Below are 13076 nucleotides of genomic sequence, written 5' to 3'. Positions count from 1 at the left end.
CTCTGTAGCTCAAGAGCGGAGCGTACAGCTGCAGCAATGTGCAGTATGAGGAAAAAATATGGTGTTTTTTGAAAATCAAACCATGTAAACCTGTTGTGGTACAATCCCTAATTAAGATTTTGAACCTGAAAATGAGCAGAATACCACCTCTTTAAAAGCAAGTATATCCGTCAAGTATGTCCAGCTGCAGCCTGCAGACCTGACGGAAGTTGAACTTCCAAATATGGTTTGTCCTAGAGGATGTTAATCTCACGTACAGTAGAGGCTTTAGAGGCCAACAACAGAACTTTAAATACACTTCTGAGAAGTCTTTAGGCGAGAAATCAACTGTGTACATTAAAAATATCGGAAAATTGAGGGCGAATCGAAAATGTTTTAATGTCAATATTATATAGCTGCGGCAAGGCAAGTTTATTTGTGTTGCACATTTCAACAACAAGGTAATTTAAAGTGCAGAGTTTATATAAAACATAAAAGCAACAGGGAAATATAAAACAGTTTAACAAGTTAAATAGAAAATAAAAACAGGCAGAAACGTTACCGGAGGCTGCACAGCTACACAATGGAGGTTAACCCTGTCTGCTAGCAGGAGACCGCTGGAGGGTTAACCGGTCGACATGCATACAGTCAATAACTTTAGGCTCACACCCTGGTTGGGGTAAGAGGAATATACTTCGGGTGGCTGTCAGGAAGAGTTAGCCAGCTTGCTCCGAGTCCAGCAACAGCTGAACGACGGTGTTAATGTTCGTACAGTTATTCTTTCATTAAATTCTCAGTAATGTTGTAAAGTTTTAACCTATCTGGCTCGTGAGGTAACATTACAGAATATTCTTGGTTCATGAAACTTAAAGTCACTTTGGAACAAATAAAATATACAACAACCGTATGAATTGAAACATTGCTTTATTATTAATGTTAGGCTATTATAAATAAATATTTGCAGGAATTACAATATTAATATAATATAAATATTAACGCATAATGTACACTAATTACTACGTTGACACCTCTTTATTAGCGGCTCTTTTTTATTTTAACGGCTACGCGTGGGGCGAGCGGCCGAGATAAACGTCATCCCTATCTGCACATGCGCTAAAGTGGTCCTGTCAGTCAAAGAAGGTTACCGCAAAAGTGCCTGTTCATGATTACTCGTGTGTTGTTGTGTGTTCTCATCAAGCGGGAAGCTTCCGGTCTTCAAAATGAAGCCGATGCGGAAGTCCCTGAAACCTGCATTCTATTGAAAATCCAGCAGGGGGCGACTCTTCTGGTTGCAAAAACTCGACATGGCGGCGCCCTATCTGCCAAACTCGAGGGTTCAAAACGGCGGTCCACAAACCAACGGCTGACGTCACGATGGCTACGTCCATTCCTTATATACAGTCTATGGTTCTCATCTCAGGGCGTCAAATACTGACGCTTTCAGAAAGGCGGACAAAGCGTTATTTGATGCAAAAGGTCCCCTTCAGCATCCGTATGAGACGTCTTGACTTGAAGCGCTAGTAGTTGTATAAAAGGCGTTGACAGTTGAAGGCCTGAGGCTAGCCGCTGGGGTTAGCCTCATTTGTGATGCTGCATTGTTAGATTGTCGTTGCTAGAAATTAAAAGTGTACTGTTGAATAAGGTTTTTCATATCTTAAGTATATTCCTATCACATCACAGTGAACCGTTTCATCTTATCATTGGACGGATTATTATCAGGATAGATATCAAATCATTGTTTCTTTCAGGTTTAAAGACCACAATTAAGATTTGAAAGATTTAGTTGGATCATTCTGAATAGGCAGGACTTTAAACAGCACACACTGGTGACGGGCCCAGTGAACCCAGTCATCAGTGTGTGCTGGGAGCGCCTCCTGCTGGATGAAGCGGGTCCTGCAGCAGCTGCTGGAGCGACAGGGCGACCGGCTCAGAGGCCGAGTGAATGTGAGTGAGGCAGCTCTGTTTGTGTTTCAGGGCCAGAGACTTTCAGAGGAAGAGGATTTCCAGCGACAGTTCGGTGGCTGATGCTTTGTCCCAGAGCTCCTCTAAGAGTGCCCTCTGCAGGTAGCATCACGTGCACACACACATGCACACATTTTATTTATGTCCTGCAGCCTCTTCATTCATTGACTACTGTACAACATCTGGTGTGTTTGCAGACAGATGTGAAAGATTAGCAGGGTTAAGGCTGGGCGATACGGCCAAAAATGTTATCATGATGAAAAAATTACTTATCATTGGATATGGATAATTATCTGGATAAATATAAAATCATTATTTCTTTCAGGTTTAAAGGCTGATTTTTGTTCCCGAGTGAAAGTTAAGTTTAAAACCGCAATTTTCTTTCTGGTCAGAACAAACACTTGATGCCAAACAGTGGATCAATATTATGATAAAAATCTGTTTCTCAACAAAATAAACAGAAAAATAAAGTGCTGATTCGTTCATGATTCAAATTAATGAAATTAAACGTTTATTGAACATTAATTTTATTGAGTAGTATTAAATAATACTGCAATAATTATCATTACTGTTTTATTGCCCAGCCGTAGAAAAGTTATACTTCTGCGTTGAATATTTTCCGTAGCCTGACGCTCACCTCCACAAAAATGTAACCACCAAACATCGGGATGGACGATGTCATCGGGTGCGCGGGTGGGCAGCAGTCATCTTATGTGCATGTTTTTTCTCGCAGACTTCACTCGGTTAAAAAAATTGGTAGGCTATTGACTTGCGTTACAAGTGGCGGTGGATATTTTCCGCACGGACCAGGTGAAGCAGGTGAACCTCAGCTGAGTAGATCATAGAGAAGGTCGTGTTCTGTTTCACAAGTTTGCTTCATTTCTTTGTTTTACAGCACACCAATGTTTGCAGCTTGTATGTAAATCTAAGTAGTTCAAGTGCAGTGAAAAACCTTAAATGATACAAAATTTAAAAACGACGTTTGTTCATTATTTCACTTTAGGATCAACTGATGACCAGCTGCTCTGTCTGCCTTCACTGATATCATTTATAATATATATAATATAGTCCAAATAAAGCTTCTGAGGCTGAATTAACAGGCTGTTCCAACGGGTTTTCACTTCCTTCCACTGATGCAGAATATCTAAAGAAAGTAAAAACAAAGTTTAGGTCAGAAAAACTGAGAAATAATGTAAATTTTTTTCAATAATAAGTTAACAACTTCAAGTTATTCTGTAGCAGTGGAAGGAAATGAAACACATTTCTACAGTCAACACCTTTGAACAGCCTGTTAATCCACACTCAGAAGTTTTATTTGAACTATATTATATATATTATATTTAATATTAAAGAAGGCAGACAGAGCAGCTGGTCATCAGTTGATCCTAAAGTGAAATAATGAACAAAACTCCTTCATTTAATTGTTAATTTTAGATCTGAAAATGTTTGTTTTGGTGACGGAAACGTAAAGGTTTTTCACTGCTACTTTGATTTACAGAAGAACTACAAACATGGAGGCTGTTCTTAAACCTTGGACTTGCAGTGTAAATGCTGGGGCAGTGGGTCTTCTTCTTCACAGATGGAGAATGTGGCGGCTGTAACTTTACTTACTTATTTCTGTTTGAAAGCTGGAAGCAGCGATGCAGGAGGTCGGAGTCTGAGCTTTAGGTTTCAGATCCTTTTTGCTGTTTGTGAAACTGTTTGTGCTGCACAAACTGAATCCCAGATCACAAAGTGTCATCTTTGAAATACTTCACGGTACCACACACACACACGGTACCTCCATACTGTCATACTGCTGGTACCACGTGCTGAAGCTGAACCTGTCACCTGTCCATCTTGTCCTCGCTGTCTCTCATGTGTGATCCAAAGGAGGGGGGCAAAGATTGTCAATGTCCATCGCTCCAATACGACGCTCGCTGATTTCAGACCCATCATTAGGTACGACTCCATCTCCGCTCTGCTCGTTCAGGTTTTAATGATTCACATCTAACGTTTTGTTTTGCTTCTCTCTGTCCCGTTTCTCTCCGACAGTCCTCCCAGAGCTACCTCACACGACCCCGAGAAAGGTAAAGGCTCCTGATGTTGTTCCTCCCAAACTAAAGCAGAGCTGCAGCTCTTTTACTTTAAAGAATAACTATTTTTATTTATTGAAGTCCGACAGCGTATTGCTAATGAAACCAAAGTAGTTCAAATATATTCTGGGAGATTTTGAACTTTAAAACCATCTCAAACTTTTACAGGCGTCAACAACAAACAGAATCTCACTCCCTGTTTGCAACACAGACATGAGGATGGGAGCAAAATATAAAAACAATTTGTGTCTTCTGAGACAAATTGTTAATATATAGTCTGCTCTTTAATTAAGTTCAAAAGGTTTATTAAAAGTAAATCATTTTTATTGTCGATTATTATTATCAAAAATGTCGTTCAGTGTTTCCCAAAGTTCAAAAATCCTTTATTAATCCCACAAAGGGGAAATTCAGTGTTACAGCAGCAGCAGGGTGTAGAGTAAAAAGTACAGGAAGACTCTGTAAAGAAAAACAAAAATAAAAATATATCTACAGGGTTGCACGGTTTCAGTCCTAATGTCTCGTTATGTCCACGACATAAATATATTGAGTTTAGTGTCAGAGAGGAGGAACAAAACCAAGAAATATTCACATTTAAGAAGCTGGAATCAGAGAATTTAAAACTGATTAATTGATTCTCAAAATAGTTCGATTATCCGATTAATTGTTTGCTGGATCTGTCAGACGCCTTCTGTTACTAGAAAGTGGCTAAAACCAGAAACGCCTACAACTGATGATTAGATTGATTAGACTGAAGTGATCTTGAAGTGTTTTTATATTCTCCTTTGGAAGAGATCCTTTTAAATGTGCTGTTGACGTGTTTGCATGTGGCTGAGCTGCCCGTTCAGTCGCTCAGTGATGAATTCTTTTGTTTTTTTAGACGCAGAGTTGATCAGCTGCATCAAAACTGAAGACCTGAACAGAGTGAGTCTGTAAACAGATTGTTAAAGGATCATTTGGGGATTTTTAAACCTGAATCCTGTTTCCACACGTGTTTCTGAAGGTTCAAGTTCAATCTTTATTGTCCCACCAGGGGAGATTTGATTTGCAGTTAAAACAAACATACATGAGGCATAAACAAAGATAAGAACAGCCGTTATATAAGTACTCAATAAGATGAAATAGTAGCTTCAGCAATCTATCGTTCTGAGCAGCAGCTCAAGCTCAGTGCAAATTTAGGGCAATAATTGCCGTGTGTGCAAAGGAAAATATGTATCTTAGTTTTAATTTTGGGCAACCTGTATCTTCACCCAGAGGGGAGAAGAACAAATTCCTCCAAGAGAGCGTGGTCAGAGCTGCTGTGATAGGCCGAGCGTTACGTGTAACTTATTACTTTTATAGATGGAAGGAAATAGAGGAAAGTTGTTTAGTTCCAATTATTTTTCTGGCTACCTTAACAATGTTAGACAGTTTATTTTTGCTTTGCACCGTAAGATTCTGTACCAAGCTATGCAACAAAAAGTTCAAATTGATTCAATAAAAGATTTATAAAATAGAGTCATCAAAGTTTTGTCCACATTAAAGGTATTTAGTCTGCGCTAGTGTTGAGGTCAGAGTTCAAGTTTTTGTCAGTAGCTGTTCCAACGTACTGGTAACACTCCGCTGACTCAACAGGTGAGCCCTTGATTATTGTTGGAGAGTTTGAGTTGGGAGTTTTTCTGAAGTCTATGACCATGTTTTTACTTTTAAGGACATTTAACTTCAAGAAGTGGCGGTCGCACCAATCAACAAAGTCGCTCAAAACAGGCCCGTGGTCGACCTCTCCGTCCTGGAGCAGACTGACTTGAACTGTGGCGTCCGAGAACTTCAGAAGAAACCTGTTATTGTGGTGACTCCTACAGTCACTTGTATGTAGGAGATACGATAGTGGGGACAGGACACGCTGTAACGCTGACTGACCGGGGCCTCAATGTTAAAAAATCCAGACAGGTTTGAATCTGTGCAGTAGATTCAGCCGGCAGCTGAACCGTCAGTGTCAAACTAGGTTCAATTTCTTTTTACCAGCTTTTCTATTACAATTTGTCGTCCTCGTCTTTATGCGGTATTAATATTAATGACGGGGCTTTTCACTGGCCATGTATCTGCAGCTTTGGGCGTTTAGAGGGTCGGACAAGGAGCTCGCTCCATAGCAATAACAATAAAGGCTGTTAGGAACTTGCCTTGGTGTTAATAACAACACAGCATGCTAGTAATAAAATACCAACATTACCCTTTAAGGAGCACTTTGATTTGTTGAGAATCTAAACTTCATGCTCATTCCTCCTCAGCCACCTTTCACTTCACTGGATATTCAGTTTCTTCCTGCAGGACAGAAGTTTTTAAGCACGTTGTCTTGTTGTGTGTGTTGTTGTTGTTGTTGTTGTGTAGCTGACGGAGCTCCACCAGCAGGGGGCGGACATCCTGCTGCAGGACGCCGCCGGCTGCACGCTGCTGCATCACGCGGTGGAGGCCGGCAGCAAGGAGATCCTCAAGTACCTCATCGACAACGGTGAGAGTCCTGGACGAGTTCAAATCTGTTTGAAAACACACACACACACACCTCTTCTTCACTGATGGAGAGCGTGTGTTCCGACTGTGACCCGTTGAGACGCATCATTTATTAATCATGTTCATTAAATAAAGATGTCAGAGTTTAAAACAGAGCCGAGTCCCTGAAAGGTCATTCTCTGCAATTTGACTTTTTTATCACCTAAATTTATTAAAACAAGTAAGAAATTCTGGTGACGTTATTTTTACCTGTTTAAAAAGAAATGAATTAGTTTTGAGACTTTTTTAAAAATCATGTTTTTGCTTCTGTTTTAGTTTTTCAAAATACAGAACATAGCGGCTTCTAAGAGAAACACAAAGTCCTGAAGGCTTGAAAAATTAAACGACTACATTTCAAAAACTTTACAGTAAAAACAAAGAATAAAAGTTACTAAAAGCCCAAAACCTAAATATTAAAACAAGATTAAATCATTGAAACGACGAATAACATCGGTTAAGAAAAGTCCAGAAGATAAAAATGGAACTTTTATAAAAATGGAAAATGGAAAAAATGGAACTTTTTCTTTTAAGAAAAGATTTTAATAAAGGTTTGCTGAGTTCTCCAGCTAAGGGGCCCGACAGAGGCCCCGTCACCTTCAGTGATTTCGGAGCCATTAGTGTCTGAATGTTGCTGCGAATGTACATTTCAAAATAAAGTAAAGCATGAAAACTAGGGGAAACAGTTAGAGGATAATTATAAGCTGATTTTCACAGCAGAGTGAGATGAAATCTAATTAAACACTGAAGTATGTTTATCTTAAAGGGACAGTGCACATTAATCAACATGAGGACTGAGGACGCTTTGACATCAGTTTGTAGTTTATGCACTAAAACAGGGAAACGCAGCACTGAGTCTGTGGTCTGCCGAAACTGTCCTTAGGCCGTGCACATACACACTAACAGAATATTAAACGTCAAATAATCCAACCATTCGCTCACATTTTATTAATCTGAGTAGCAATGAAACATCTGATAACGTTGGTATATCCTTTATTATTTCTAGCGTTTAGTACTCTTCTGTCTGAGCTCGTGTCTTGCTTCCTCCTCTTTTTTTAAATCCATGTGCAGGTGCATCTAAAGAAATTTGAATATCCTGGAAAAGTCATATTTTAGGTTCATTACACATAAAGTGAATCTATTCAAAACTCCAGTATCTCAAAATAGAATTTCAGAATAAAGGATTTATGGTGCAGAAACGTCGACCTGAGCAGATCTCTGATCAGCTGATTAACTCCAAACACCTGCACAGGTTACTCTGAACTTTTTCTTGTAATGTTTCTGTACAGGACGTGCTTAGTTTCTTGATGAATCGTGTTGTTTCTGTCTGGTTTCATATAGTGCCCACATCTCACCTGGACATCACCGAGAGGGAGACGTAAGTCAACTTTCTGTCCTGCTTTTAATCTTTCTTTATCTAAAATAACTGCCACATGTAGTGGAGTGCTGATGTTTCTGGTGTGTGTGTGTTCAGAGGTGAGACGGCGCTCCACAAAGCCGCCTCGTCCTGTCAGAGGAGCATCTGTCACTACCTGGTGGAGGCCGGGGCGTCGCTCATGAAGACGGACCTGCAGGTAAACCGGCACTCACCTGTAACACACTGACAGGAAACTTCATCAGTTGACAGCCAATCAGATTCTTCCCTTCTGCAAACTGAGAGACCAAATCTGATTCCTTTGCTCTCACATGTGACTCGCATCTGACAGTGTGAACATTTCCTGTTTGGATTTGAGCCACATTTTTATGTGTGGTCCAAATCAGATCCAGGTCTGATAGTTTGAAATGGGACCAAATGTCTCAAACAAAACTTGAAGAAAAGTTAAATCCATCCACAAATATCTCGCAAAGCTTTCCGACTCCAAACCGAACTCTGAAGCCGGGTGTTAGTTTTCTTTTGGGAAACTGTCCGATTTTCTTTTATTGAACCAATTTTATCTTCTTCTTTGGTGGCATGGTTTGGAAGCCTGTCCCTAAGAAACGGAAACTCCCTGAATCCAGTTGTTAAATGATCCAGTGGGCTGATTCGGTGAGTTCGGTCTTCAGTGTGTAGGTTTTGGTGGCATCTAGTGGTGAAGGTTGTGAATTGCAACCAACGGCTCACTCGCCGCTCCTCCCTCCCTTTGTAAGCGAGCAGGAGAAGCTACGGTGGCCGACACGCTCTGTCGGCTCTGACGACCCGTTGTCTCTCCTCGACTCATCACGTGTGGACGCATGGTCAAGACCCGTCGGCGTCAGTTTGTAACGCACTGGGGATCCTGATGGCGCCATAGTTCAGCGCAGTGGGGGAAGCTCTGTAGCAGTAAAGGCAGGTATATGATATTTAACAGAAAAGACTGAGTAAGCAGGTGGATGGAGGGCCAGAACCCCGACTTTGAACCAGGAGACCGGGGTTCGTGTCCCGCGTTGAAACAAAAAGTCAACATTACATATTTTTAAATATAAGTTACATAAATTGCGTAAGTTTCGCAAGTGACGCAAGTTAACTTGTTAACTGACATATGTAGTTATTTGAACCCAAAACATGATCTTTTCCGAACCTTAACAACGTCGTTTTGTTGCCTGAACCGAACTGCAACGTTTACCAACTTTAATAACGTGCGGTTTCAAAATGGTGATGTTTGGAAACGCTAGTGTTTTATTTTGAAAGTCTAACCGGACGTCTCATATTTGTTGTTGCTAAGCGTTGCTAACTTAGACGCGGAGCCTTAAACATCCAAAAACGACGCCAAAGGGCCAATATGTGACGAGTCGGGAGTGAGAATGTCTCTGAGGAAAATAACACGTGTCTCCTACATTTGTCCAAATTTCTCTTTTTACTTATAATAAACCAGGCGATTATTACGAGTACTACTAGTACTACTTCGTACGTACTCATCGTAGTGATGAAACTTTGGGCTACTGTACAAACATGGCGGTGCAACATCTACTGTCAGTAGATCCTCCTAAATATTACACACTGGACCTTTAAGTCATGAAATAAAAAATCTTCCACAAACTATTTTTGTTGACAAATTAACCAATTAACTGTGCACCAAGGTGACGTTAACGTGCAGAGATCTGCTGCTGCTGCTGACGAAACGATGACCTGATCATAAAGACTTATTTAAGAGTTTTCTGGGTGTTGTACTAATACCGGTGAAATAGAAGAAGCCCTCCTCTCTGACAGGATGCAGTGATGATTGTTGTTGATGTTGAGACATTCCTCCGAGTGGCGCTCAGCGGCGGCGGCTTCCTGCTGTACGAGGCGTCTTTGTGAGGCGTTCCCAGGCGCAGTGACGGCCACCAGCCTGAGCTGTCCCACCGCACTTTAAATGGATCTCCAGCAGCATTTGACCCACTTCTATAAAGTGATTAATGTTGTGTGTCATTGAGAAACGAAGCGCCGCAGGAGCCCCGGCCTCGCTGTGACGCACACAAAGACCGCGGTTCACTGTCGCCATGGTGAAGCCAGTGGTAACAGGAAGCAGCCCATAATCTGAGGGTTTTTTTCTCCTCCAGCGAATTAAAAGAGTTCATGTGTTAGTCAGTGTGTCCAGGGTTGGTGTGAAGCCGAGCTTCACTGCAGCGTTAGAGAGGAGCCGAGAGGCTGCACTTCATTATTCTGCTGAGACCTGTCTGTCTGCGCGTCTACCTGTCTGTCTGCGCGTCGACCTGTCTGTCTGCGCGTCGACCTGTCTGTCTGCGCGTCGACCTGTCTGTCTGCGCGTCGACCTGTCTGTCTGCGCGTCGACCTGTCTGTCTCTGCGTCGACCTGTCTGTCTCTGCGTCGACCTGTCTGTCTGCGCGTCGACCTGTCTGTCTGCGCGTCGACCTGTCTGTCTGCGCGTCGACCTGTCTGTCTGCGCGTCGACCTGTCTGTCTGCGCGTCGACCTGTCTGCCTCTGCGTCGACCTGTCTGTCTCTGCGTCGACCTGTCTGTCTGCGCGTCGACCTGTCTGTCTGTCTGCCCGTCGACCTGTCTGTCTGTCTGCCCGTCGACCTGTCTGTCTGTCTGCCCGTCGACCTGTCTGTCTGCACGTCTACCTGTCTGTCTGCACGTCGACCTGTCTGTCTGCATGTACGTCTACTTGTACATCTACCTGTCTGTCTACTTGTACATCTACCTGTCTGTCTACATGTCTGTCTGCACGTCTACCTGTCTGTCTACCTGTCTGTCTACCTGTCTGTCTACTTGTACATCTACCTGTCTGTCTACCTGTCTGTCTGCACGCCTACCTGTCTGTCTGCACATCTACCTGTCTGCACGCCTACCTGTCTGTCTGCACGTCTACCTGTCTGTCTGCACGTCTACCTGTCTGTCTGCACGTACGTCTACTTGTACATCTACCTGTCTGTCTACCTGTCTGTCTGCACGTCTACCTGTCTGTCTACCTGTCTGTCTGCACGTCTACCTGTCTGTCTGCATGTACGTCTACCTGTACATCTACCTGTCTGCACGCCTACCTGTCTGTCTGCACATCTACCTGTCTGTCTACCTGTCTGTCTGCACGTCTACCTGTCTGTCTGCACGTCTACCTGTCTGTCTGCATGTACATCTACCTGTCTGCATGTACGTCTACCTGTCTGTCTGCACGTCTACCTGTCTGTCTGCATGTACGTCTACCTGTACGTCTACCTGTCTGTCTGCGCGTCTACCTGTCTGTCTGCGCGTCGACCTGTCTGTCTGTCTGCACGTCTGTCTGCACGTCTACCTACCTGTCTGCACGTCTACCTACCTGTCTGCACGTCTACCTACCTGTCTGCACGTCTACCTACCTGTCTGCACGTCTACCTGTCTGCACATCTACCTGTCTGTCTGCACGTCTACCTGTCTGTCTGCACGTCTACCTGTCTGTCTGCACGTCATGTTCAGCCACTGCTGACGTCTCTTTCACTGGTTAGAAGACAAACGTCTGTGGCGGCAGCTCAGATCAGCTGTTACTAATCCTTGTGATGACAGAACCAAAGTTAACGCGTCAGCTTGTGTCTGAACTCGTCCAAAGATCCTCTGAGAGAGAAGACGCTCCACTCGGTAACACACTGTACAACCAGAGTCCTGTAGTCCAACTGAGTGAGACGTCTTCTGTAACGAAACCATCTCACGTCAGATCGGCGCGTCCCGAGCTGAACCCCTCTTGGACTAAATGATTCCGTCTCTGTTTCAGGGTGAGACGCCCAAACAGCGCTCTGAGAAGGCCAACGACCAGGAACTGGCAGAATATCTGGAGAATCGCCAACATTACCAGATGATCCAGAGAGAAGACCACGAGACGGCGGTCTGAAGGCCTCCTGTCTGTCCAAAACATCTGTCTGTCCTTAGCTCTTTCATTTATTTACTCCTTTGTCCCCACGAACACCGATAGCCGGGGTCAAAGGAGAACAGTTAGTGTTCCTGTAGAGACGGCGACACATCAGCCTGCGCTTCTCAGCTGTAACGCAGCAGGAGGCCTGTGGACAGAAAAATCTGATTATCATCATTTTCTTCCTCAAACTGCTTTAACTGACGAGAGATGATGCTTTGTTACAGATAAAGTCGGGTTTGTAGAAGCCTGAAAACGTCCCTGTCCAAACTAAAGAACAGAGAAGCCTCTGGACACTAAAGTGAATCCAAACTTGTCTCTTTGGACCACAAAGACTTTCAGATCTCCAACAAACTGCGTTTCTGAACGTGGCTTCATCGACTAAACTCTGTGTTAAATGACGGATGCGTGTAGATAAAGTGCTGTTGGAGAGAAACGACAGCTGCTCTGACTGAACAGTGACTGTATTCATGTGTCTGCAGCTGAACGCGATGAAACTAGAAGCTTTCGCCATTTCACATAGAACGGCTGCAAAAAAAAAAAAAAAACGTGTCTTCTCTCGAGCTTATAGTGACCTTTTGGATGTATTTGTTTACTCAACAGAAATAAGTGTTTTAACTAAGATACTGATTAATTTAGCTATTTATGATTTACTTGTAGAGATAAAACACATTTTGCTTGATATCAAACGCGGTGAAGCGACTCGAATTTTAAACTTTTCAGTCAACATATTTTTGTTTTTGTAACTGTTTGTCTGTTACATAAGTGTAAAGCAAGTGTTTGCCAGCAGGAAGCTTTGGTTCTGATGTATCTGCTGTGTAAATGGAGGTTTTAAACGGCAGCAGCTGAAGCCAGATTCTGCCAAAGCAGTCAAGTCCGCATTAATTATAATTAATGACATTATACTGTATGATATTGGAGGAATAACTGTTTGGTTTTATCATTTGAGTGACCTGCAATAAAGCATGTCTGTACAGTTTTTATGTGAGGACAATGAAATTATTCCAAAGAAGACTTTCTGACGTTCTGAAATCATTGAGTTGATTGGACAAAACGAGTTATGGGAAGACATCAACAGATTTAGGAAATAGAAATGGACATTTTTCACAAATTGGGTGACTTTTTTTATTTTTTTACACCAATCTTATTACACCAAAATAATTAAGCGTGTGGCGATTAGTTTAGTTGACGAGACGATATTTAAACACTATTTTTAAGAAAACTTTAATGAGGAAATATGACTGAAGCTACTGAAAGTCAC

General features: G+C 42.5%; 1 protein-coding gene across 3 annotated transcripts in view; it reads left to right on the top strand.

The window, feature by feature from the left end:
- The window catches only part of LOC123962203 (diacylglycerol kinase zeta-like), an 84775-nt gene extending 71981 nt beyond the window's left edge, over positions 1-12794 (top strand). For all 3 annotated transcript variants that reach the window (XM_046038193.1, XM_046038192.1, XM_046038194.1), the window contains 8 exons: positions 1954-2043; positions 3814-3882; positions 3976-4010; positions 4894-4937; positions 6381-6501; positions 7878-7914; positions 8011-8110; positions 11681-12794. In XM_046038193.1, coding sequence (XP_045894149.1) covers positions 1954-2043; positions 3814-3882; positions 3976-4010; positions 4894-4937; positions 6381-6501; positions 7878-7914; positions 8011-8110; positions 11681-11797 — 613 coding nt within the window. In that variant the 3' untranslated portion in view covers positions 11798-12794. The remainder of the gene's footprint in view (positions 1-1953; positions 2044-3813; positions 3883-3975; positions 4011-4893; positions 4938-6380; positions 6502-7877; positions 7915-8010; positions 8111-11680) is intronic.
- The last annotated feature ends 282 nt before the right edge of the window (positions 12795-13076 follow it).

This window comes from Micropterus dolomieu, linkage group LG22 (genome assembly GCF_021292245.1).
Source record: "Micropterus dolomieu isolate WLL.071019.BEF.003 ecotype Adirondacks linkage group LG22, ASM2129224v1, whole genome shotgun sequence".
Taxonomy (NCBI): domain Eukaryota; kingdom Metazoa; phylum Chordata; class Actinopteri; order Centrarchiformes; family Centrarchidae; genus Micropterus; species Micropterus dolomieu.
Note: the sequence above shows the minus strand (reverse complement) of the source record. Positions and strands in the feature narration are given on the sequence as shown.